The 27,404-nt window shown below is 42.6% G+C and overlaps 1 protein-coding gene across 2 annotated transcripts in view; it reads right to left on the minus strand.

The window, feature by feature from the left end:
- Nucleotides 1-1,669: 1,669 nt before the first annotated feature.
- LOC129762551 (peroxidase) overlaps nucleotides 1,670-27,404 on the minus strand; it is a 57,940-nt gene continuing 32,205 nt past the window's right edge. The window contains exons 1-7 of one of the 2 annotated variants that reach the window (XM_055760942.1): nucleotides 25,700-25,950; nucleotides 4,765-4,917; nucleotides 4,533-4,706; nucleotides 2,976-4,469; nucleotides 2,634-2,912; nucleotides 2,481-2,577; nucleotides 1,670-2,426 (exon numbers count right to left, since the gene is read on the minus strand). In XM_055760942.1, the coding sequence (XP_055616917.1) occupies nucleotides 2,382-2,426; nucleotides 2,481-2,577; nucleotides 2,634-2,912; nucleotides 2,976-4,469; nucleotides 4,533-4,706; nucleotides 4,765-4,917; nucleotides 25,700-25,797 (2,340 nt within the window). In that variant the 5' untranslated portion in view covers nucleotides 25,798-25,950 and the 3' untranslated portion in view covers nucleotides 1,670-2,381. Of the gene's footprint in view, nucleotides 2,427-2,480; nucleotides 2,578-2,633; nucleotides 2,913-2,975; nucleotides 4,470-4,532; nucleotides 4,707-4,764; nucleotides 4,918-25,699; nucleotides 25,951-27,404 lie in introns of those variants that run through there. The other variant, XM_055760943.1, reaches the window with a different exon arrangement.

Here is a 27,404-nt window from a genome sequence, read left to right on the forward strand (position 1 = left end):
TTTCACTTGCATCATCCTTATCAACACTAGAACTGTTGACCGGTCAAAATGACCGTCGTCCTTTCTTTCAAATTGCCTGCAAATGTCCCGACCGATTAACGTTTGCATTAAAAAAAATGGGCAAAAACTTGCCGATTTTTTAAAGATTTACCTTCACACGCACTGACGAAACTACCCATGCAACATCAATCCTAGTAACCCATGAGTCAGCAGAACAAATTTGACAGCTCTAACAGTCGAACTCTAACCGTGATGGCGAAAAAAGTGAAGCTACTCCGTTCAGAAGTGTGCGCGTTCAAAGAACGGTACCTCTCCGCGTCGAAAACGGACATCGTGCGGCACTTTGTGGACGCCGGATACGCCCGTTGCGGCATCTATAACATCTTGGCACTGTTGGACAACAATCAGGGCATCGAAAGAAAGCCCGGTTCCGGACGGCCGACGACGCTGAGCGACAAGAAGCTCCAAAGGATGTTTAAGAGGAAGATCGAGGAAAAAGTGGCTACATCGCTGCGTGCGCTTGGCCGGGACAGTGAAAAAGTACCTGGCAAACATGGACAAACATGGCAGAAAGCGGAAGTCCCGTCTACTGGTCTCGGAGCTGCTGACGATTACGCAGCGGCAGTGGTTGAATAAGATGGTTGAGTCGATTTTTCCGGTGAATCGTTACGTGGCGGTGGTGATGGATGACGAGACCCATTTCACCCTGGATGGCAACGACTGGCAGGGCTCTTCTTATTTTACTTTCTCTCACGAACGAAGTAAGCTCCGAAGTGAAATTTATTTCACACACCAAGTTCCCCAAGAAGGTGCTGCTATGGCTGACAATCAGTGAGAAGGGGATGGCAAAGCCGGTCTTCTTTAGCTTCGGACTGGCCGTGAACGGGGAAATTTATAGTACGAAGTGCCTGCCGGAAGTTGCGTCGTTCATCAAGAAATACCATAAGGGTGAAGACGCTACTCGGAGCGATCGTTAGAGGAGATGGAGCGGCTGAATATCGATATGGCACCCAAGTCGGCGAACTCACCCAACGTCCCCCAGCTGTGTCCCATCGAGAATTTCTGGGCAAACCTGAAGCGTAAGATCTACTCCAACTGATAAATTGATAAATAAAACGAAGAAAGAACTCAAAAACATGCCTTCACGTATGTTTTCGTCCGCCATGGCGGATGTTCCGGTTAATTGTAGAAAGGCCGCTCGAGTTAGCAACAATTTCGACCAGCTAAATTCTTGCAACAGCTTCGTAACGTACCACATGTTGAAAACATCAACAACCAGCGACGCGACGCACCACATGCTGATGTCAGCATAACTTATTTTAGGCAACATGTGTTGTTTTTCATTGAGGAGACCGAACTAGGACAATAGGCCAGTTTGTTTAGTTTGAATAACCTACATTGAGAATTAAATTGTATCTTTTTGGCTCGGACAAGAAATAAACGATCATTGTTAGTTTGTCACTCGAACAAGTGTGTTCTTTAACTCTCGCAAGGGCGCAGTAAGCTAATATAACTACCTTCCATGGGAAATTTATCAAACTCAATTATCCATCTTAGTTTTTTTTTATCACCATCCGAAAAAAAATCCATTTTTTTAATGCAAACGTTATCCCTGTCGATATCCATAAAAAGTGTCAGAAGCCCGCACCCCTCAATGAAACTCGCATCGATCACTTAAAAGTTTTATTATGTACATAAATATTACACGAAAACAGTATAGAGAATTACTATTACTACTACACTTGCAGCGGAATCTTCCGGAGAGCGGGCGCTTGAACCCGTATCCCTCCGGTTGCACGTCCTGGAGGAGTGTGTTATAGAATGTATTATGTGGTATAAATGCTCTGTTTTATGTCTTTTTTTTCTCTTTACCGTTACAAACAAAAATCGATCGGGAATTCGAACAAAAAGTATTAATATAACCTACACACTAATGTTTTGCAAAGGTCTTGGAATGGCTTTTCCACCTGTGGCATTTTCTTCAATTTTATAAAACAAAAACTCAAAAACAATGTGGCGAATGAATCCGTGAATCCGTTAATTCACGTTTGTTCAGTTTGTTGGTTAGTTTTCTCGAGGAAACATGTTAGCATTCGGTTGAAAAGGTTTCTGTCGGCGCTTCCGAAAAGGGTAGCTCGCTTCTTGTTGCAACAGGTGCCCCGGGGGTGATAGGATGTGTATAATACAATGAGAAAGGGTCAGAGAGAGAAAGAGAAAGACTGCCCACGAGAGTATTTGGGCGGATAGAGGAGAAACAGTACAGATTGGCTTAAACGAATGGTATGCATTATCTAACTTATAATCTCTGAAATGGTTTTATCCCGTTCGCATTTCCGATTTTCCTCCTGCTGTAGCAGCAGCAGGTCGCAATCTTGGGTTGTTCATTTCTTGAAGCCGATATTCTCCGGTATGTCGTTCAGGAATTGCTGGAACAGTCAAAATGTCAAGGGGCTGTTTGGAAGTGCTCACGAGATACTCACATATTGATGAGGTGACTGGTTTTCGTGACCATAGTCGGCCCACTTGGTCAGATCTATCGATGGAAGGATTCCACTCTTGCATGGCACTCGAGGATTACTGCAAGGAACCACAATTAGACCATTGAAGCAAAACATTTTTGTCGCCAAACTCACATTTCATGATCGGGCAGAACCATCGGGTAGATTTGCACCGTGTCGATCAGATCGGTGTTGTCGCAGATGAGACGGGCCAGCTTGGCCTTGCGGACCTCCTGCAGCTGCTCGGGAGTAAACGACGAGGGTTGATTGGGTAGTTCGTACCAGAATCGGTCCCCGCGCCGCACATAGCTGAACTGCGTTGCGATGACACATGCGAAGGTAGGTCCCAGCATCGACCCGGGTAGCGATCGTTCCGAGACACCACCAGACCACAGATCCACATCGGATGGGTGTCTGAAAACAGAAAGATCCATCACAATCCAACCTTCCACGCGGATATCCAAGAAAAGCACTCACTCAAATATGCTCTCATATCGCCGCACAGTCTCATTCGGCATCGAACCGAACAGATCCTGGAAGCTGTTGGACGTGGGCAGTCCGCAGAACTTCCTGAACTCCATGTAGCCAGGCACTCCGAACTCGCGGCCCCGCTGCATGTTGAACGACACCAGATCCATACCGAAGCGGGCTCCCTCCTTCTTGAACAGATGGTTCGTGACCTCCTGGGTGATCGAGTCGTCCATAGCCTGGGCGACCTGGTTCATCAGACCCATTAGATACTCGTCGTACACACCCGCCCGGTACAGATCGTACGGCCGGCGGATCAAATCCGACAGCCGCTTGGAGGCGATGAACTTGTGCGCCTTGGACCAACGCTCGACGGCCGTCGGCAGCAGCGAGTGGCCGAATCGGAAGGCAGCAGCAGCGAACGCGTCGATGATGGCCGGGTTGATCTTCTCGTCGTACCCATCCCAGTAGCCCTCCTTCGGTGTCAGCAGTCCGAATTTCTCCATCACCTCCTTTCCGAGCAGAATCGGGAGGAATTCGTTATAGGTGATGTGCTGGATGATGGCAATGTTGATCCGACGGGTTTCCTGGAACAGCGTTTCATCGTCCCAGTGGGGATTGATGCGACCCAGCTCGGTGGCGATGCGGTTGTGTTCGCGGGCCAGCAGAGTATGCATACAGGTCAGCACCAGCTGCTCGTTGACACGAATTTCGCCGGCTTCGAAGCAGAACATGCTCTTGTTGGGACGCGTGCAACCCTCATCCGGGATGTCCAGCTTGAGCGGCAGCAGATCCTTGAGGCCGTACTCGGCGAACACCGGGTTCATGCGGAGGAGACCATTGTAACCAGTGCGCAGCTTGCGGGTGAACTTCTCGTTGACTCCATAGATAGTGTTGCCGTCGATGACCGAGGTCAGGGTGTTGAACTGCTGGCGGGATCCCAGTCGGCAGCCGGGACGTGGCGATGGGAAGCCGCGCACGAAATCGATACACTTCACGTTGAACAGACGGTAGAAGTAGTCATCGTCAGGGACGTAGATTTCATTGCAGTACGGGTGCTTGAGATGTGGTGGACGCTTGCAGCATTCCTCCGGATCGTTTCGATTGACGGGGTCGAGCGGGGTGGCGGTAAGGGTGAAGTCATGATCCATGAACTGTCCCCACGCGATCACGAACACAGTTCCGGCGTGATCATGGTATCCCTCGTCGGGATGGATGGTACGCGATACGATTCGGGACAGCGGAAGATCGTGACCGGTTACAGAGATTCTCGGTGCGTTAATACCATCGGAATAGAGTGGGCCGATCAACCGCTGGAACGGGGTCATGGCGGCACCCCACGTAGGGTTCTTCAGATTATTGCAGAGACCGTCGACACGACGGTACTTTCCGGGACGACACTCCACCCCCGAGAGGAAAGCGGGACAAACCTCCCGGATCAACGTCTTGGAGGTGTCAATCGAGGGGAGACCTTTCTCGATTTCCTCGTACGAGAGACCGTACCTGATGGCGAGAGGGTGAGTTCAAACAGCTTATGAAGGACTCTGTGTGTTCGAGGTTACTTACGTTCTCGCGAGTTGGATGGAGATGTCCAGCAAGAGTTCGCCAACCGTGGCGATGTCCTCTGTCTTCCAGTCGCCTTTGGGCTGGGATACTCGGATGCGCTTTCGCGCATCCATATACGCCTGGTTGATGGCATCGTAGGTGATGCATGTATTCGAGTCCGTGTGAAGTGGGGATCTGAATGGTTACAAGTCAGTGATTGCTTTGAAGTGGTTGCGTTGATAGCAGTACTCACATCGTTCCACGGAACAGATTTAATCCATAGTCGAACGCCGAAGATTTACCGGGTCCTCCAACATACAGGGCACATTCTGCCCCCGTTTGCTCGAAAGCCAGAAACTGTGTATTGACTACAACTGCAGCCGTCGTTGACAGTATCGCCAGTAACCTGCAAGTGAACGAATGGGAAATTACGTTAATTACGCAATCAGAATCGGAAGCAACGGAATTGCACAGACAGCTGATTTATGCAAATCAGCTGGGCGGACCGGTTGCGTCGCTTATGAACCCGGACGACTGTCGTTTAGTTAGACAAATTAGTCGTAAACTTACAGTGATTGGCAAAATAAAGAGCCCACTATTTTTTTCTCATTTCATTCATTTTGTTTTTGTTTAAACAAAACGTGAACACATGGTAATAATTCTTAAAGCCTTATCACTTCATTCGCAATATAAAATGTCTACGAGTTATATGCTTTGAAGGCACACTATTGATAGAGTCGAAAGGACTGAGTATGTTTTATGTCTCTATAATTTATAAATATGGTTACCTGCATGAAGTTTCATCTCATTCATGATTACTATGCGGGTAATGCAAGACACGGCTAGCAAAGCAAGATTGTCGTATTGTGCACAGCGTCGTCAAACAACATATTACATACGAATACGAAATATTCAGTAAAAGTAGCAATCACGCAAAACTGGTGCAAAATTTATTCTTCGCTTTCTCAAGATTGCCCTATATATGATACATTGCTTGTCACTAATTCTCAAACTCTTCCCCCTTTATGTGGATATTATTTGCTTACCATTTCGAATAAAGGGTGTGTCACATCAAACTGCATCACGGAAAAAAAGCTGTAGAAATTCGCCCAGTAGACCGATCTTTTTGAAAATTTTAGACAGTAAAATAAAAACTATTAAACAACTTTTGGCATTTTCTTTTTATTCATACTTCGAGCCCAAGCCCGTATGCTCGCACCTTCGTCTTTACCCCGTCCATAAGGTTCTGTACAACGTCAGGTTGTAGTTTTTTTTTAACAGAAATCCATTTTCTCTTGAAGTCCGCCTCCGATTTGACAACTTTTGGGTTCTTCCGAAGGGCCTGCTTCATAATCGCCCAATATTTCTCTATTGGGCGAAGCTCCGGCGCGTTGCGCGGGTTCATTTCCTTTGGCGCGAAGGTGACCCCGTTGGCTTCGTACCACTCCAACACGTCCTTTGAATAGTGGCACGAAGCGAGATCCGGCCAGAAGTTGGTCGGGCCCTCGTGCTGCTTCAATAGTGGTAGTAAGCGCTTCTGTAGGCACTCCTTAAGGTAAACCTGCCCGTTTACCGTGCCGGTCATCACGAAGGGGGCACTCCGCTTTCCGCAAGAGAAGATCGCTTGCCACACCATGTACTTTTCGGCAAACTTGGATAGTTTCTGCTTGCGAATCTCCTCCGGAACGCTGAATTTGTCCTCTGCGGAGAAGAACAACAGGCCCGGCAGCTGACGAAAGTCCGCTTTGACGTAGGTTTCGTCGTCCATTACCAGGCAATGCGGCTTCGTCAGCATTTCGGTGTACAGCTTCCGGGCTCGCGTCTTCCCCACCATGTTTTGCCTTTCGTCGCGGTTAGGAGCCTTCTGAACCTTGTATGTACGCAGGCCCTCCCGCTGCTTGGTCCGCTGGACGAATGAATTTGACAAATTCAGCTTATTGGCGACATCCCGGACCGAACTTCTCGGATCACGTCTAAACTGCTTAACTACGCGCTTGTGATCTTTTTCACTGACGGAGCATCCAGTTTTGCCGTTCTTCACCTTCCGGTCGATGGTTAGGTTCTCGAAGTATCGTTTTAGTACTCTGCTGACCGTGGATTGGACGATTTCCAGCATCTTACCGATGTCCCGATGTGACAACTTCGGATTCTCGAAATGAGTGCGCAGGATTAATTCACGACGCTCTTTTTCGTTCGACGACATTTTTCCAACTTTACAGTGAAGCATGGCCAACGTGATCTATACACTCTTATCTGATTATAAGCGAAAGCTGAAGATATAATTCCTAAAAATTAAATTTCTACAGTGTTTTTTCCGTGATGCAATTTGATGTGACACACCCTTTAGATAAAATATCTGTCGCTTCCAATTAATCTACATAAATGTACTGCTCGCTCATCCTTCTTCACAATATTTTATTTTTTTTTTGCTACAGCTGTACCGGCAGTAGCAGGAGCTTTCTTCTTGTTGATCACATTCCCCACAGTAATAACTTTGAGTTTTTGGCAGCGGTAGCTGTTTTCTACTCCCCGGAAGCCATCGACATCGACATCGTTTCGGTTTCTTCTTGGCGGCTGTCTTCTCGCTCAACGCTCGACGCCCGCCGGCAACCGATGCTTACTAACGCGCGTGTGTGTATGTATGTGTTTTGACGTAGGACTACATCTTTCATTTCCATACCGGGGTGTAAAATCGAAGTTTCGAAAACGAAAGCGTTACGCCGGAGATCGAGATTTTGAGCGTTAATGGCTCCTCAACAACTGAACGAAATGACATGACAAACACTTAATTCGAAAGATAAAATGTTTACGCGTTATAGACCTGATACTTTTTGATTCAAAAACTTGTTTCAATAGCCTTAAAATTGCTTTCAAAACAGGCTATTGAAATCACCAATCGGTATATGAGCGAGTGCCGCTCGGAAATCCACTCAGTTATAATTGAACAGCGATTGAGGTACCATCGCAGGAATGAATGGATGTTTCCCTAACACAAACTTGAAAACCATGGAGTCTGGAGAAATCGACATTGCAAAATAGATGCAAGTTGGGAAAATCGCCATTCCAGATCTCGGAAGTACTTTTTATACCCCCATGCATTTTTACACTCCGGAATCCGTTTTGCTAACACGTCTACAAAAGCGGGTACAAATGCAACACTTTGGCTCGGTTATTCAAGATTGCATGCCCCTTAATGTCGTCAGCTCACTGAACTTCTACGCATACCGTTTGATGATTAGGCAAAATGTTGATAACTATTTGCTACGATAACCACTACCAGAATGCATGAATTGACCTAAATTGGGATTTGTTTGCAATTGAATTCGTGAATTGTTTCATTCCTTCACTAGTTTAACGGGTGTTAAATAAAAAATGAGAATTTTTTCAATCACATATAAAAAATATTTTTTTTTCATCGATTTCAGTATTTTTTATTAATAACATAATGTATTTTCTTCAAAAAAATGTCAGTGAATGTTTGAGTAAGGGCCGTGGTCTGCTGTTCGACGCAACTTTGTCGCGATGCTCTCATAAGAACGTTGTACGGCACTTATGTCCATTTTCCATATTCTTGTAGTCAGTTGCCTGTGTCCTTGGCCCTCCAATTGTTTTTATACACTAGGGCACTGAGTGTGCCAAAGAAATCCTCTATTGGGCGGCACTGGGGCAAGTTTGTTGGGTTACGATCTTTCGGCACGAACGGTATCTTTTTCTCCTCAAGATACGCCAGCGTCTTCTTGGCGTAATGGGAAGACGCCTTGTCCGGCCAGAAGACGTACTTCCCATTCGCGTGATGCTCGTTCAGGAACGGCAGCAGGATTTTATCGAGGCACTCTTCTCGATAGATTTGTTGGCTGATTGCCAGACCGCTCCGCTTAAACCAAGGCTTTGAAATGCCCCGGTCGGAAATGGCGATGTACAACATAACCTTTTTTTCAAACTTGTGCTTGAATTTGTATTTCACTTCAGGCGGTGTGGATGACTTGTCGCTGGAGTAGTAATTATCATTTCCTGGAATATGCGTTTTAGACAGCGGAAAATAGCTTTCGTCGTCCAGAACGAAAGACGTTCCGCGGTATTTTTTGGTCATCCACCCACACAGTGTGATTTAACCGTCTCAATCTGCTCCTCCGTGTACTCCGGCGACCTCGTCTTCTTCCTGCAGATGATTCCTTCCATATTGAGGGTCCGATGGATCAATACGTGGGAGCAGCCATATTTCCGACCGGCGTCACGCAGGCTGGTTGCGTCCTTGTTGTCAAACAGCTTCTTTAACGATGTCTTCCTCTGCTTCGTCATTATCGTCACCGGACGACCACTTCCGACCTTCCGCTCTACGTTCAGGGAACCCAGGATACGATACACCGTACTGACAGGTACATTTTCTTCCTTAAAATGTGCCACCGTGAACTTTTTTCCTTGCTGGAAATGCGTTTCGTAGAACCATACAATGCGTTCGCGGAGCACGTGCTGTTTCGACGCCATCTTTGCTTTGACTAAATTCAAACAGGCAAAACCAAACACGCCTACTGTTTCTAGGGAGCCCAAAGAGCAATTTTCTTGGAGAAAGAAAATTATACGCTCTTTATTTGAGTTACTGAAAGGTATTGAAAAAATTCCCATTTTTTATTTAACACCCGTTACACGCTAGGAACAAGTTGTGTTTCATTGTGGCGCCTCTCGGATATAACAGTTACCAATTACTTGAAAATCAAATCTAATAACTTGTAGTCTCGATCTTGGTAATTCGCCGGATCTACAACCATCGAGTCCTTCGTGCGTTCATAACACGGTCTTCCAATCCACCGAATAATCAGAATCAAATGTACGGTCTCCGATATATGTGAATCATTCCCTGTTGTACACTCAGAAATGCACTATGCAGCATTGGAATACCGTTGGTATCTAGAATTCGTTCGAATGATGCAGAGCTCAACAACGATGAAATCATAATCCTGGTACTGTGCGATAAACTGTTGAAGCCTAACGACAACTCAGTGCATTATTCAGCAGCAGCAGCAGACAAAAATGTTCCGTTATCACCAACTCCTCTGTTGATGAAGGACTCTAGTGAACTCTAGTGAACTGCAATCATATTGATGACAACCAAGTGCAGCGTGCGGAACAGATCGTGTTGATAACCGCTCATTACACACAGTTACATCCGGGAATGAGTGCAATAATCTTGAAAACCAAGTCGAAGATGTTCGCATTAAAGGGATCGATAGTCAACAATCAAAAGTTGATGAGAGGACCGATACACTTTTACAAACGGAACAGTGTGGTGTATTGCAAGATCGAGGTAACCAGATGAATACAACGATTTGAAATTGAGAAACAGGGAACGATTTTGGAAAAGCAGGCAAAAGCGGAAAAGCGCAGACTTACGAAAGAGGAAGCAGAAAATGTGAAGAAGTCTGAATTGAGGGAACGGAAAAGGGAGGGAAATTTGCAAAAGAAAAAAATGAGGGAGAATTTGGAACAATTTGAACTATCTGAAGCTGATTAAAAGAAAAGTAAGGAGAATGATGTACTACAGTCACTTAAGTTAGTTCGTTAACCGTGAACCGTTAAATTTCAGTCTTATTACCGTATGGAAATTATTTAAACAAACGGACATAAAGTCAAATATATTTTCAACTAGTAAAATGAGGGTAATTAGATTAAAAAAGAAGTGGGCACTTTATTTTGACAATCACTGTAAGAATGGTCAATAATTGCCACACCGTGGCTCGGTTTAGTATCGTTCTCTCGGCAGGTGCCCTTAAAGTGACATTGCAAACGGTTCTGTAGAAAGCTCCAGCAAAACAACAGAAAAAAAGTGAACGCAATCCAATCGAGATTCTCATTATCGCGCGCGTTCTTGTACACCCCATCCCATACACATGGCATGTTGTAATCTGTCATAAATCATGCTTCATTGCGCTGACAAACCACACGACTCGTGGAGGGATCCAAGCAGGCCAATATAAATTCCTTCTTGCGCGACCGCGAGGTTGGCGAGAGGTTAGAGAAATAGACAAGAAAAAAATCCTTTCTGCGATCAGAGTAAGCACCATTCCACGCTGACGCTGACTCACCGCGGCACGGAACGGCGCACGGGTCCGAAAGTTAGAGGCTTGCCGTTTTCTAATCCACATTGCGCACTGCTCCTGAAGCGTGCTCCGCCATCCGTGTGCACACGTGCTCGCGTGGCAGCTGCGTCCGTCGATGGGGGAGTGAGGTTAGGTGCGATTCGTTAAGATATGTTTTATGCAGAAGAAAATTTAGCATTCGCGGATTTTATTTGAATGCGTAATGATCGGCAGCTGATAACTGTTGCGTAAAATCGTTAGGAAGAAAAAAAAACCCTTCCGGGACTGACGGAGACGACTTCAAATGGCATCGAAGTGTCAGCGCCTCGAGCTGTCGAAGGAAAACCAATTGACATTCACGAATGCATATTCATTTTTGGTTTTATATAATCGGATTTAACCGTCTGTGTGGATGTAAATTTGCGCCGGAACAGATAGCCTTCTCGCTAAAATTATCATCGCTATAAAACTAGTTTGCCAGAGTCTGAACTGATTGATACATTGCTCATTTCCTACTGTTTAATCTCTTCAAGTTTTTGTCCAGTCACAATCTTACTCGACAAAACCCTATTATAAAGTTAATGATCAAGTACATCATCATTCTCAATTTGGAATCATATGCCCAGTGCTAGCCTCATATTTTTTTTTATTTTCTTCCATTTATTTGGATCAAATTAAAATAAGCACACTGTTATCTTTTTTTATATCATATTTATTATGATCATTCAAAGTTTTAAGGTGCCCACTTCGAAAATCGATATATTTTCGATAAGCTTCCATCGGAAGACCCCTCGATTGTTTATGTTTTGATACTTTGTTTTATGTTTTTCAAGCAGACGGCTCGACGTGGCGAATTTTTACACGTGATAGCATTTGATTTAGTTGAAAAAAATGGACAACGCAGTGATTTCGAAAGCAATTACCTTATCTGCCGTAATTTCGCAAAGTGACGCAAGCGCCAAGGTTGACGTTTTTCGTTTTTTGTTATAGATCGATAAAGAATACAAAATACTTTCAATGAACCGCGAAATTTTGCAGAAATGTGGAAAAATGACCCCGTAAAAGCTTGAAAACGAAGTGGCGCAAGCGCCATTTCCATTGTGAGGCGGCACAAGCGCCAATTTCCACTATGATTAGATCAAGCTGATTGTTATGCGATGTTATTTTTTATCTGATTTGATGGCATAGAATAAACGAGCTGGGACAGTAAATTCCACACAGCAACATATTCCATAATGGACGTTTAGCATAATGAGAGTCACATCTCTTCTCTCTTGTAAGAAACCACTTTTAATGTTTTAATGGAAAACAGTCCATCCCCACGCAGTGCTACATTTATAATAACCATCTTCTATCAGAACTGTAAACCACGCATTTAGAATCTTTATTTTAAAATCTCGTTCAATATTCAAGTTCATAAAATGAAAGTCAGCTTAAAGGAATATTTTATCCTAGATTGAGATGTATTTCTGTTATCATATTGCACATTACAATCTTTATTGTAATTAAATAATTAATCGTCATCAGTGTTATTGTTGATCGTGAGGTCTCCCCAGAAGTGTGGTTTTTTCTCAGGCATCAAGGGACAAAGCTTCTTGACGATATTTTCTTTCCTCGACTGCGCAATTCCTCTTTCGGAAGAATTGAAGCTTAGTGTTGATTGGAGGGTAAATGACGGTTTCTTCACTTCTTTCAGCTGAGTTTTGGTGAACAGTTGCACTCTCTTAAATTCTCCATCAAAACGTATCTTGTAGCAAAACTCAAAGCATCCTCGCGTGAACTGTATATGTTTTACATCAGATAATTTGGGACGCTGCTTCATGTGTTTTAATGCGGATGGCTTTAATTGTATTTTGTTTTGGAAAAAATCGGTGTAGTTCATTATTGTTACGATCGGCTTCTCCACTACATTAGCCTGCTCGACGCATGTAACAACGTCGGAAAATGTGTAGAGCTCTCCGTTCTGATGTTTCCTCATACTTCGCTCAACGGCGGCATGAAACGCGTCAGCAGACATGAAAGTGTGTCCTGATTCTAAGTATTTGAACGTTATTTCTTCAGTGTTCACGAGTGAAGAATTGACTAACAGAATCATGTGAATGAAAAGGTTCCAATTCTTGTTCTGGCTAGAACAATTGTCTAACCAGTATAGAACCCTTTTCGTGGAACCATTCAAAATCAGATGTTTTGAGAAAACACTCATCAATTCTGATGACTTTCGTCCGCTTATGGTTTCGTTCCATAACATAGCATGGACTGCTCCATTCTTTCCTCCTGCTAGTGGTGCAAATGTTTCATTCATGGCAACAATTCTCCTGGCAAAAATGACATCCTTAAATCGCTCCATTCTTGGCAACTGAATTACCTATTTTAGATCGAAGGAAAAATATAGGTATTAATTAACTTGAAAAATATAAAAAAATTCAAACCTTTTGCATATCCACGGAAACTTTAAGACCTTCAGCAAGTGTTTTATCTTTTTCATATTCATGTCGCGATGTGATAGCTGCATCACGGTGTTTTAACCAAGCAATGCATTCAGCACATTTCTCATCATTCACTTCTGGTGCAGCTGAGACGAATTCGAAACTACAGTTACTTTCAGCTCGCTCAAGATGATTTTCATTCTCATCACTTTTGTCATTGGCCATTGAAACTTCGTTGCGAAACTCAATCCCTTCGTGGTTCTGCTTTCGATGACCAGTCGTTTTCAAATGAATTTCTGCTACACGACACTTTTCACAGAGCTCATGACCAAGTTTGGTGAAGTGAATTTTCATATCCGATAGTATCTTATTGTAATATGAATAACTGCATCCTTTTAGAGACTTATCTTCACGCCGGACTATGAATAGTTCATGCATTTTCTTACATGTTAGATCCGACGGTAAGTAACGGACATTCGGCGCGTGCTCTCTTCTGTAGTGTGAAATGGTTGGATTGTAGGACAGTATATCTTCCTGTACAGCTTGTGCAAGAGGTTTCAATGGAACCTTCCTTAAATTGTGATTATTCACAGGCAGCACCTTGTTGGTTGATTTATGTGTTCTATATATTAAATTGCTAGAATAAATTACACATTATGAAATATTGACAATTTTAGTTACAAATAATAAACGTATTCTGTAACTTACTTCCTGTTCGATTGATATCCTAATGTGTTTAGAAAGAATTTCAAGCATACCGGATAGACAGAATCCCTTTCATCGGTCAGCCTAAAAGCATACGTATACGTCCGTTTGAATCCAGAACCACGTTCAACATGTCTACGTTTTATATCCTGACGAGAGCTGTGTTCCAGTATGAACAATCTTTTCTTATCCAAAGATATGTTCCAATAAATTTCATTGATTTCAAATCTTCTGCCTTTTGAAATGTGTGAAGAGCACTTCAAATCACAGAAACAGTCAACAGCTATTACGGCCCGTGATAGTTTTCTACGCTCTACATACTGCTGATGAGCTTCCTGGCGCTTGCAAAGTGGCTTTCTTCGGATCTCAACAAGTGCTTCATGGACCGCCGCTTCTTCAGATTCACTATCACTAGTGCTATCGTACTCACGAATTAGCTTCATATCGTTTCACTCACTTATATTTACGTAAAACTTGGAAAACGCGAAAGAAATTTGACTGCTTGTGTGCAAAAATAGTTGGAGACAGATTCTCGCATGCTTTGATGGATCAACGCCAATAGGTAGTGGAAACAGCGATTTTAAATTCGCTGTTTCCACAAAAAACTGGCGCTGGTAATTTTACTCAAATAAAACTGATTTTTTTCAAAAATCAAGCCAACGGCAATGTTTTTTCATCTAGTGTACACATTTTGTACAGATCAGATTTTTGTAGTGTACACGTATGCTGATTATACATGCAATTTTAAGAAAAGCCTCGTACTGAAAATTCTTCCCTCGGGCGCTTGCGTCACTTTGCAAAATTACGGCAGTTATGTATCCGAATATTGGAGGTTGATGTGCAAAACGGTGAATCGAATATGGTTGTCGCTAGGAAGTACAGTATCAGCACGGCAGCGGTTGGGAAAATTCTTCTGAATTCTTCGGTTGCGAAAATGGACACCAATATCATGCACAAAGTCAAGAAGATTACTGCCTGCGAGATTTAGAAAACCGTTCAGCTATCAGTTTCTGGTCGAACTGTTCGTCGCTGTCTCGTAACACAGTGATTGAATAGCAAAGTTTCTCGGAAGCGCCCATTTATTAGCAAGGTAAACAAAGCCAAACGGCTTAAGTTAGCTAAGGAGCATGTTGATAAAGCCATGGACTGTGGAATGGTTCTCTAGATGGAAGAATCGAAATTCGAGCTGTTGAACCGTAAGCGGCGGGTTCGTATGTGAAGCTGATCGAGTGAGAGGTTTTAGAAGCGCCACTTTCAAGGTATGGTTTCATATTGATACTTTCAGCCGATACGTTTGTTTTGGCTGATCGATCCAAGTTAGGAGCAAAATAAAGGAGCACTTAAACGCATATTGTAGCAAAAGTTCAGAATGATATGCATACTCTCAGAATGAATGATTCGTAACTCTAGTTTTCATACGAGGATTTCAGGGAGTCATAATACTCACACATATACATACACGTTTTCACAAATACACGCACTCTGCACTCTGTCATTCAGTCGAAGCCGATTCTTGATCTAGATCGCCAGATCTAGAAAACAACCTTTCGCCTGTAATTAATGTCAACTTCAGGTTCAGGATCCTATGCACAACCGGTTACAGTTCATCCCCTCAGTAGCTGTCTCTGTCAGCGTTTGTACAGAAGTAAATCGTAGAAGAAGCAGTCCAAATGTTGACATTATGTTTAAAAAAAATGTTAGGTGACCTTTGGTGAGATAAAAAATCGATGTATACTGAAAACAAATCTACAAAAAAATCGAAAAGATCGAAAGTAAAAAAATCGATTTTCTCGAGTACAAAAGATCGATCCAAAAAACGGAAATCGGAATGGAAAAGATTGATCTTCTACGAATCGATCCGAGATCGCCCTATCTTGGTACGAATTCGAGTTTGAGTTTGTATATCCGTGGATTGAAGTTGATGGCACTGGGCTTCGTTTAATTGGTTAGGAGCGCCAAAAATAATAATTGATTGATAAGGTTAATTCGATTCACTATTGACTTCCACTACACCAACAAGATAGAAACATTCAAGTACTACATCTCAAAACATAAAATTTAAAGCTTTCAAATGACAAACATCCGATCCTCGTACGTTGTTTATTCCACAAAGTTACAGCATTTCTAAAATCACTTAAAAATATGGTTTCGCGCTCTGTTCCTTTAATTTTTTGTCGAGTGTAGAATGAACGACAGAGTATTGCATACTAGGAATAAGATTTAGAGGCATAGTTTTGTTTAGTAATTATGATTGAAGTATTATTTGAATCCTATTTACACTTTTTTTTCCATTTGACACCGACTATTACCATGATAAGTACACTTTTCATGAAACTCCAGGAACACTATTGCCATAATGGGTACATGGAAGTGACATTTTCAAACTAATAGTTATATTATATAAGGTAAGTTTCTTGGTATTATTTTTTCAAAAATTAATGCTTCATTCTGCAAAAATGGTTACAAACTTAATATTCAAAGTATTACCCATCGCTAGTCACAACTTTTTCCCATCTTTTTGGCAATTCACGGCTAACTACGAATCGATCCAATTTTTGACTTCAACAAAATTGGAGAAGTCTTGGTCAACCAGGCCATGTTGCATCGATCGAAAAAGGTATTAATCGGACGGAGCAATGCCTGGAGAATACAGCGGGTGGGATAGGACCTCCCATTTCAGCGTTTCCAAGTATCGAGGTTTCGCGACATGCGGCCGACCATTGTCGAGCTGCAAAATAACTTGATCGCGTCTTTGCTCGTATTGTGACCGTTTATCCTTCAGTGCACGGCTCAAACGCATCAATTGTCATCGGTAGAGGTCCCCCGTATTGGTTTCATTCAGGTTTAGCGGCTCATAGTACACCACACCCAGCTGGCACCGCCAAATAGACAGCATAACCTTCTGACCGTGAATATTCCGCACGGCCGTCGATGTTGTTGCATGGCCGGGATTTCCAGAAGTTGTCCGACGTTCAGGATTGTCGTAATGAACACACTTTTCATCGCCAGTAACGATTCGATGCAAAAAAACCCTTTATTTTATGCCGTTGGAGCAGTTGTTCGCACGTGAAAAAACGGCGTTCGACGTCTCGTGGCTTGAATTCATACGGCACCCAATGTCCTATCTTTCGGATCATTCCCATTGCTTTTAAACGATCGGATATGGTTTGCTGAGCTACTCCAAGTGTATCTGCAAGTTCTTGTTGCGTTTGTGGCGAATCGTGGTCGAGTAAAGCCTCCAATTCTTCATTTTCAAACTTTTTTGGCAGTCCGAAACGTTCTTCGTCTTCCAACTCAAAATTACCACTTGTAAACCGTGCAAACCACGTCTGATACGTTCGCTCAGTTGGAGCATGGCTTCCATAAGCTTCCACTAAAATGCGATGACTTCCGCACCTTTTTTCTTCATATTGAAGTAATGAAGTAACACTCCCCGCAAAACACTCTCGTTGGTACGAAATTCGACATATTCGAAGTGGCAACTATGTTGTTTACGCTTCCACTTTTTGACATATACTGAAAAACACGCGCAATGACAGTAGAGAATCTTCAAACACAGAGTCAAATTGTCAGGAAAAGTATACTTTTAAACTAAAATAGAGTATTTATTCGCAAATTTATGTAAGTTGGTGACATATTTCCTCCATTATAGGTACACTTACCCTATCTAAAGGGTGTGTCACATCAAATTGCATCACGGAAAAACGCTGTAGAAATTCGCCCAGTAGACCGATCCTTTTGAAAATTTTAGACAGTAAAATAAAAACTATTAAACAACTTTTGGCATTTTCTTTTTATTCATACTTCGAGCCCAAGCCCGTATGCTCGCACCTTCCTCTTTACCCCGTCCATAAGGTTCTGTACAACGTCAGGTTGTAGTTTTTTGACGTAGGACTACGTCTTTCATTTCTATACCGGGGTGTAAAATCAAAGTTTCGAAAACGAAAGCGTTACGCCGGAGACCGAGATTTTGAGCGTTAATAGCTCCTAAACAACTGAACGAAATGGTATGATAAACACTTCATTCGAAAGATAAAATGTCTACGCGTTCTATACTTGTTACTTTCTGATCCAAAAACTTGTTTCAATAGTCTTAAAATTGCTTTCAAAACAGGCTATTGAAATCACCAATCGGTATAAAAGCGAGCGCCGCTCGGAAATCCACTCAGTTCAAATTGAACAGCGATTGGAGCATGTTGTCGCTGTTGTGTTGAAGCTCTTCGTTTATCATGAAAGCGCGGATGAACGGTGTCGCCAAGAGACTGTTTGTGCACCTTAGGCCAGAAGGGAATCCATCAGGAGGAGAGTGATGCCACAAACGGTTCCCCGGGAAGATCTCGAAGCAGCCGCTACACACATACACACACATACACGCGCGGAATTCTTTCCATTCGGATGCAATTCAGCATCGAGAAGGATCCGGGAAATAATCTGTCAGTTCCTCTGGGAATTGTATTTTTACATTCATGTGAAAGAGTTTATTTGAATGTTTTCTATCCATGTAACACTGTGACCAAATACATTTGGTTTTGTGATTTTCCAATCAATCGCAATTAACAGGATAGCTTCTGAAGATTATTCTTCCCCATCAGTAGCATATTTCCGTATCTAATATTGTATGCGCCCACAATCGATTATTGCTCAGTCGCCGAAAGTTCCGAGCTCAGAGAGTTCATTCTCCTCTAGTTTGCCTTCCAAATTGCCATCGTAAACCACACCTTCTCTCGATTCAATCACGCACAAAAAGCATACTTAAGCGATATTCGGGTGGTGAGATGCATTCATTTTTCGTGAGGACATCGACAAGACAACATCGTTGCTCAGGGTGCTGGTCGACGAAGGATCGAGATCTGCTCTGAAAATCAAGCAGTTTGTCTGAAACTGTGAGGTAGCACAGAGAAGCCGATCCTTCAGGAGAAGAGAAGGTGACCATCGAAGTAGCCGCTACACACACACACACACACACGCACGGAATTCTTTCCGTTTGGATGCCATTCAGCATCGAGAAAGATCCGGAAAATAATCTGCCAGTTCCTCTGGGAATTTAAAAATACATTCATGTGAAAGAGTTTATTTGAATGTTTTCTATCCATGTAACACTGTGACCAAATACATTTGGTTTTGTGATTTTTCAATCAATCGCAATTAACAGGATAGCTTCTGAAAATTATTCTTCCCCATTAGTAGGATATTTCCGTATCCAATATTGGATGCATAAAACCTTGTGCCTCCAACGTAACGCTCTCGTTTTCGAAGTCCCCCAAATATTCATTCATTCAGAATGAATTCAGATCCAACTTCAAACAAATGATCTCTAAATCAACGATAGTCCTACGTCACCCTTGCGGTTATACCATAGATATAACCCACTTCCTGTTTTTTGAACAGAAATCCATTTTCTCTTGAAGTCCACCTCCGATTTGATAACTTTTGGGTTCTTCCGGAGGGCCTGCTTCATAATCGCCCAATATTTCTCTATTGGGCGAAGCTCCGGCGCGTTGGGCGGGTTCATTTCCTTTGGCACGAAGGTGACCCCGTTGGCTTCGTACCACTCCAACACGTCCTTTGAATAGTGGCACGAAGCGAGATCCGGCCAGCAGATGGTCGGGCCCTCGTGCTGCTTCAATAGTGGTAGTAAGCGCTTCTGTAGGCACTCCTTAAGGTAAACCTGCCCGTTTACCGTGCCGGTCATCACGAAGGGGGCGCTCCGCTTTCCGCAAGAGCAGATCGCTTGCCACACCATGTGCTTTTTGGCAAACTTGGATAGTTGATAGCTGACGAAAGTCCGCTTTGACGTAGGTTTCGTCGTCCATTACCAGGCAATGCGGCTTCGTCAGCATTTCGGTGTACAGTTTCCGGGCTCGCGTCTTCCCCACCATGTTATGCCTTTCGTCGCGGTTAGGAGCCTTCTGAACCTTGTATGTACGCAGGCCCTCCCGCTGCTTGGTCCGCTGGACGAATGAACTTGACAAATTCAGCTTATTGGCGACATCCCGGACCGAACTTCTCGGATCACGTCTAAACTGCTGAATTACGCGCTTGTGATCTTTTTCACTGACGGAGCATCCATTTTTGCCGTTCTTCACCTTCCGGTCGATGGTTAGGTTCTCGAAGTATCGTTTTAGTACTCTGCTGACCGTGGATTGGACGATTCCCAGCATCTTACCGATGTCCCGATGTGACAACTCCGGATTCTCGAAATGAGTGCACAGGATTAATTCACGACGCTCTTTTTCGTTCGACGACATTTTTCCAAATTTACGAAAAATTGACAGTGAAGCATGGCCAACGTGATCTATACACTCTTATCTGATTACAAGCGAAAGCTGAAGATATAATTCCTAAAAATTAAATTTCTACAGCGTTTTTTCCGTGATGCAATTTGATGTGACACACCCTTTATATTGGAGATAGAGTTAGGGGGTGTGTATATGTTGATTCCACGAAGTTACAGCCTTTAAAAAATCACTTAAAATCTCGATGTTGCAACATGCTCTTTTATTCCTCAAGTGTAGAATTAAATTATGTTGACTATTCTTACAGAACCGAACCCCGAACAAAGTGGTAGATCCTGTTCTCGCAAAATACTGTGTATACAGGCAAACCATTTTTTGTGCTGGGGATAGGGACCGCACAAAAAATCGCATAAACTTCACCGGTAGCTTTAAAAAATGGTGTTCGGTACACAATTTGAAAAAAAAATAAATTTTTGTGGTAGATAGGCTCCCGTTCTACGCATAGTTGTCCCATGTTCCAAAATCAGCAACTGTGAAAAACGCATTCAATGTTTTCTAGCATTTTTGTTCACCAAAAACTTCATCTCGGTTCAGCAACACACTGGGTTTTTTTTATAAGCAGAAAACTATTGTTAAATAAAATGTGAAAAGATCCCCTAATTTTAATCAATCAATCTTGGTTACGGGCTTGAAATTTTAGGTGGGACAGTTATGCATAGAATATCAACATTGGACAATTAAACTTGATGTTGTTTTTTGAAATACTGGGAACAAACAATGAGTTTTATTATGTTTTTTCCGAAAGATTATGCATAAACACATCGCTGTATGAAGTAGGGAGTAGTCTGCAATACTTTACAGAATATAAACTTCACTGTTATTAGGCATTCGCTAACAAGGTGTACACGTATTCTGTTAATTTTTTTTAGTTGTTTGCGAATTTGTTCGTTCTTCCAAACCAGAAATGAGTGCATTAGCCCTGTTGAAAGCGTGGCGTAAAATTTTTGTACTTCAACCGATTTATTTGAAGTGTATCTACAAAAAATACATGGTGGGATGGTTATGAATAGAATATCAACATGGGACAATTGAGCTTGATGTTGTTTTTTAAAAGCTGGGAACAAACAATAACTTTTTTAGTGTTTTTCCCGAAGATTAGGCATAAAAACATCGTTTTGTGAAGAAAAAGTGAAAATTGCCAAAAAGTAACATGGGACAACTATGCGTAGAACGGCACCGTTTTAAAAAAGCTGAATCAAATCCACGCCGTTCATCATTCGATTTCCTTTTTTTTCCCTGCTTTGCTGTTTTGTACTTTTGGTTGAATGTCGAAACCTGTTGCTATCAGAAATCATGTCATGTGTAACTTAGAGCATTTGATGAAAGGTTGGGGATGAATTGAGAAGTGGATAATTTAGACGTAAATATGCTATTTTCTCACGGAAATGCATATAAAACATCGGGAAAAAAACTAAATGGAAGAGATCTTCGTCAAACATGCTTCTATTCATATACCGCACAAGAATAGAAAATTGCACAAAAAAATGGATGGGTTATATCTATGATATAACCGCAAGGTTGACGTGGGTTTAGCTTAGCAATCATTTGTTTATATTGATATAATTTTTAATTGAATGAACAAATTCCGAATTCAATATATTTGCTTTGCGAGTAAAAAGATTGTATAATGCCATGTAAGGTCAATTCATGCATTGTGATAGATTATGTTCTTCGTTACAGGTAAATTTAATGACAGTCCTTTTACGTTTGGTATGATGCCTAAGGCAAAATATTATATTTACGCATAAAAGAAAACCGCGTAAATTCCAAAATCCGCGTAAAAATAAACCGGGTGAATTTTAAAATCCGTATAAAAATCTAACAAACAGTGAACTATTAATTAAAAATGCAACTCATATTTAAACAATTGATTAACTGATTTTTTTTTGTATGCTACAATCATGATATCTGTATCTCCTTTTATTTCTCAGCTACTAATCAGTGATTCAATACAAACTTATTTCGTGAAGTTAGCACATTGAATTTGTACGCGGTTGATACGTGCTGCGTAAAAAAAACCGCGGAAATATCGAGATCCGCGTAAATTCCGAAATCTGCGTGAAAAAAAACCGCGTAAATCCCGAGAGCCGTGTAAATTTCAAAAACCGCGTAAAAAAGCCGCGTAAAAAGCGACTTCAGTGTATGCCGATTTTCCCAGACACCTTGGTTTTGAAGTCTGTATTAAGTAAACACATTTCAGTCGGAACAAAAATAACCCCGACTTGCATGTATTTACAATGCCAATTTCCCTACGCCCCATGGATTTGAAGTCTGTGTTAGGGAAACACATTTCAGTCGGAACGAAAATGCCCCCGACTTTCATGTATTTGCAATGTAGATTTCTCCAAGACTGCTTGGTTTTGATAGCTGTGCTGGGGAATCCGGAAATCGGGCCAATCAAAACTAGATAATAAGGGCGTTTAGATAACGCTAAACATTTTACAGTTATTCAATTATTTATCTAATGATAAACAACATTTTATTAATTGCAATCGAAGCGTAGAAATATTCTCTATCAATTGATGCAAACATCCTTCCGATCCAGTAAGAAATGTTCGAGTTATAAGCATTCGGAATCTTTCATTTTTTCCTGCATGTTATGTGTTTGGGTTTGCATTTTACCCCCATATACTCCGGTTAGACGTAGTCCCACGTCAAAAATTCGCACAAAAAAAAGACCGCACCAAAAAAGGTTTGCCTGTATACGAAAAATGCTGACTCACAACATTTGCGAACTGCTCCATTGTGAGCCCTATTTCATAGGCAAGAGAAAGGCAAACTTTGAGTAGGCGTCGAATGAGTTGTTGTTCCCATCGCGATGGCTTTTTGCTTGTTTTTTTTTCCTCTCCAGAGCATTATGACAGCTTATGACGGTTCTCGGCGCGCTGCCACCTTGCTGTCTGGCAGAAAATGACGAACGATGACGATCGAGCGCGTTCGTCTTCGTCGTCAAGTCACAAGTGGGTAGGAAGGATGTGGCATATTTTGCTTGCAGTCACTTTGCTATTTTTTCGCAATCACTTAGTGCATCTCTGGTGTGGAGTTGCTAGTGATGGTATGCTACTGCTGCTGTTAAACGAGACTGATGTTTCTAGGACACATCGAGGGTCTCTGCGGTCATTGGCAGACAACATGTGTGGGATTTTCTAGAGACTTGGCGGCGATGGAACGTGTAGATGAGTGTTTGCGGTTTTTTTGGCCGCGTTGAAATATGTTCGAACCATCTGCGCATAGTTTCTACCGTTGGCCATATGCTTTGTGGTGTTTCGAAAGCGGTGAACGGGTGACGATCCTTGGAATTTGAGATAATCGAGAGGGAGATACACCGATTATACGACATGACGGGGCTTCAACTTCATTTTTCTAACTGTTCATTTGTTAGTTCGAGTTGAAAAAAACCAAATCGATTCGGAAGTGGAAAACGAAAGTCCACACACAAGGTGAATAGGCTCCTCGAAGCGGTGGGATCAACGCACGATGCTGCGTCTCGATTGCAACCAACGGAATTGAAACTGAACTTCCCGTTTCTTCGCTCTCGATCGAGTACGACAAAAAAATAAACAAGTCACGCGGCATCAGTCGACTTGAGAGAGCGGGTACTCGATTCGCGCGCAATGTGTGTATTAAATAATAGCCAACGCCGGGTTCGTCGTGAGTGTATAAATCGCGTCATGCGCCGGTCGTCGTGATCAGGGGTGGAGGGAAAGTAAAAGTTCACAGAGATCGCCCGGTTCTCTTCCGGAAGCGTTTGCCGGGTCGATATGCGGTCAACAAGCAGCGGCGCGCCTGCGTTAATGGAGACATGCTGATGGAGAAGAAAACATTTCGACAAACCGATGCCGGTCTGGGAATTGAGTTTCTTGGTTTTATTTATCGGGAAAATTATGAGGAGCGCCAGATTGGCGAAGAGAAGCTAACCTTCCGAGTGTTGCAGGCACCAAACGACTTGAACTTGTTTAAAGGAGTGGAGTCATAGTTTAGGAATATCTCTCACTGAATGTAGAAAGTGATTGTAGTTAACCTGTTGTTCCCAATTGGATTGCGGAGAAATATGGTATGGTTAATCATACACAGCGTGGTGGGAGCGTCATTTTTAATTCCTGCTCAGATCAGGTGTTTTAACCAGATGATACTTCTTTTGCACTGCTTTTGACATTCTCATTTATACTATTAAATGAACTTAAAAATAACAAAAATGGGCTACCTTCCCATACTGGTAGAGCCTTTACTCAATACCCTTTGTATAATACATATGCCATAGCAACATGAGAGAACAAAACAAGAGACACATTGCGAATTAGCATGCATGAACCCTTTTCGTATACTTTGCCACATAAACGCCTCCGTCGCGAAAAGGTTACAGGTTAACGTTGTTTATGTTCTCCTTTTTACTCTCAGAAAACACTTTCCATCTATACTTTTACTGCATGGGCTGAAGAGTCCCGGATTTTTTCAACAACGGAATTTTTCGTTTATTTGTTCACAAACTACAGTTGTTTAAGTGTCACTACCTGAGTATTCGTATAGAAAATAAAGAAAGAGGAATATAGTATTTTGATCAAACATTGTGTTTTGGTGAGTAAAACTCCTGAAAAATCAATCGAAATTTTATTCCTCTTCTGCTCCTTTGAGAACAATAGTTTATCGACGGTTTAGTGAATTCAAAATGGGCCCTACAAGCTCCGCAGATGCACCTCACTCTGGAAGGCCAAAGGAGGCTACGAATCCAGAAATAGTAAAACAAGTGCATCGACTCGTTTTGAATGATCGTAATGTGACGTTACGCGAGTTAGCTGAGGCCGTAGGCATTTTAAAAGAACGAGTGGGATACATTTTGTACGACATTTTGGACATTAAAAAGCTATTCGCGCGATGGGTGCCGCGTTTGATGATCGTCGATCAAAAACAGCGGTGCGTTGATGATTCAACAGCCGGTTTGGCGTTGTTGAAGCGTAATCATAATTGCTTCCGGTCATGAAAGAACAATAATCAGTTCCAAAAACGATCGGAATATCAGAAATGGCAAAAAAAGTGATTTGTCTTGATAATAATGCTTCGTCACACCGAGCAAGACAGGCCAAAGAAGTGGTTTGATGGCGAGGAATTATATGGGTTGTTAGACGTAAACAAAAATTATCAAAAACGGTGAACTCTGTAGATCGCTGTTGACACCGAAGGATGAATTTGAAGCATTGATGGAAGAAAAGACCGTAATGAGGCCAGAGACACGTAAAGTGATATTACAGCATGACAACGCTCCGGCACACACCGCTAAAGCCGCAATAAATATCCTTAACGTTACCGCACCCGCATCGCACTCCAGACCTAGTTCCGTTAGATTATCAACTTTTTGCTTCAATGGGACATGCACCAAGTCAGGCCAGAACTTCACCGTTATCGTATGAATAGAAAAATCCTGTTCTGAAGACACTCCTCCTTGTAAACTTTTCCATTCGTTGGTGCCCCAATGATGAAAACCTTTGTCTTCTCTCCACAATAACAGATCCCTTGCCAAATCATCAACTTACGGACAAATTTATCTGCGTGAACAAATTTGAACCTACCTGCAACACCCCCTTTACACTTGGCAAGGTAAAATTTTCTTACTGGCTATTTGTCCGAAATCCATTTTTACGTATGTTCCGTCGTTCATCTAAACGCATCCTTTGTACTAGGTCAACACTTACTCGAACAGCTTCCTTGCACGGGTTTCTGCAACCAGGTTTTGTTCCAGCGTCCTGTTGGGGTGTTTGCTGTCATGATACGACCGCAAGACTTCTCGCATACAAATTTACCAAACCCCGCAAGGAGAGCCTAGAATTGTTGTGGACTGCTCGAATCACGTTTGCTCGTAGATTCCGGTCATATGTTCCACCTCAGCGCCTGATTGGTTTCGCCCAATCCAACGGCCTCTCGGTAACGTTTGAGTACGGTATTTACAGTCGATTTTGGAAGTATCAGGAATTTTGCGATCTTTCTTCCTGAGCACGTCTGGCTCTCAACGTGAGTGTGCAGAATTTTCTCCCGCCTTTCGCTTTCCATCGTCGATAACTTTGGAATAAAATTTTCACTACCGAATAAACAAACCATCCGGATCAGAACTCTGTCAATAGTTCCACGATGTGACAACTAGGGGCGCTGCAGTGAATAAAACTAAGCGCCCAAAACACTTTAACCCATTACTGCCCAGGTGTACAAGAACTTGATCCAAATGGCATGAAACTTTTTAGTCCATCTAAGTTTGTCCCGAAACGGGAGGGAAACGCAATATTTTGGTTTGGAGTTCTTCGGAAGTTGAGATATCTGACGTATGAAATTTCATACGCTGAGCCGATACAGTATCAAAAATGGAAATAATTTGAATATCGAACAAAACGGTTTTATTTCATAAAATTCAACTTCAACAACCATTTTCAGTGCCTGCTTCAAACTCAAAGATCCTTGTTCCGTGTATGTCGCTGAACTGGGTGCGATATATTAAGCATTAGGGATCATTGAAACATTGCCCATCGACCACAATTTTATTTTTTCAGACAGTCTCAGCTCAATAGAGGCAATCCGCTCAATGAAAGTTGATAAACGCTTTCCTAACAAGAATAAGACAACTATTGAGTGTTTTGGTCGAAAAATTATTCAAGATTACCTTAGCATGGGTTCCCTCTCATTGCTCGATTCCGGGGAATGAGAAAGCGGACTCGCTAGCTAAGGTGGGCGCTTTAGAAGGCACATTTTTTGAAAGGCAAATTGCTTATAATGAATTTTTCCACATTCCTCGTCAGTATACGCTCGTAAGTTGGCAGCGCATGTGGAGTGGTGATGAGTTCGGTCGTTGGTTACACACGATTATCCCTAAGGTCTCGACGAGTGCATGGTTCAAGGGATTGAATGTAGGTCGTGATTTCATTTGCGTGATATCTCGGCTTATGTCCAATCACTACAACCTAAACGCGCATCTCTATCGCATTGGGCTCGCAGCAAACAATCTTTGTGATTGTGGCGATGGCTACCACGACATCGAGCATGTTGTCTGGTCGTGTATCCGGTTCCATGCTGCTCGCTCTCAGCTCTCTAGAGCACTGAGAGCACAAGGCAGACAATCGGATATCCCCGTCCGGGATATCTTAGGTAGCCGGGATCCTGATCTTCTGCTTCATCTATATCTGTTCCTCAGAAACGCCGATGTCAATGTTTAATGATGTTTCTTTCGTTGTGTCCCCGTTTCATATCCCTCCTATCCGATCGATAAACTTTTACTTAGTCGCGGCAATACATACACACACTCTTTACAGATGCACGGGCCAAAGGTTGTGCAGTCCACTGATCATTCAACAAGAGCCAAAGGTTGTACCGCTCATGACAACTCTACACGAACTGATGATTGCGCCGGCTAGT

The sequence above is a fragment of the Toxorhynchites rutilus genome, chromosome 1, assembly GCF_029784135.1.
Source record: "Toxorhynchites rutilus septentrionalis strain SRP chromosome 1, ASM2978413v1, whole genome shotgun sequence".
Taxonomy (NCBI): domain Eukaryota; kingdom Metazoa; phylum Arthropoda; class Insecta; order Diptera; family Culicidae; genus Toxorhynchites; species Toxorhynchites rutilus.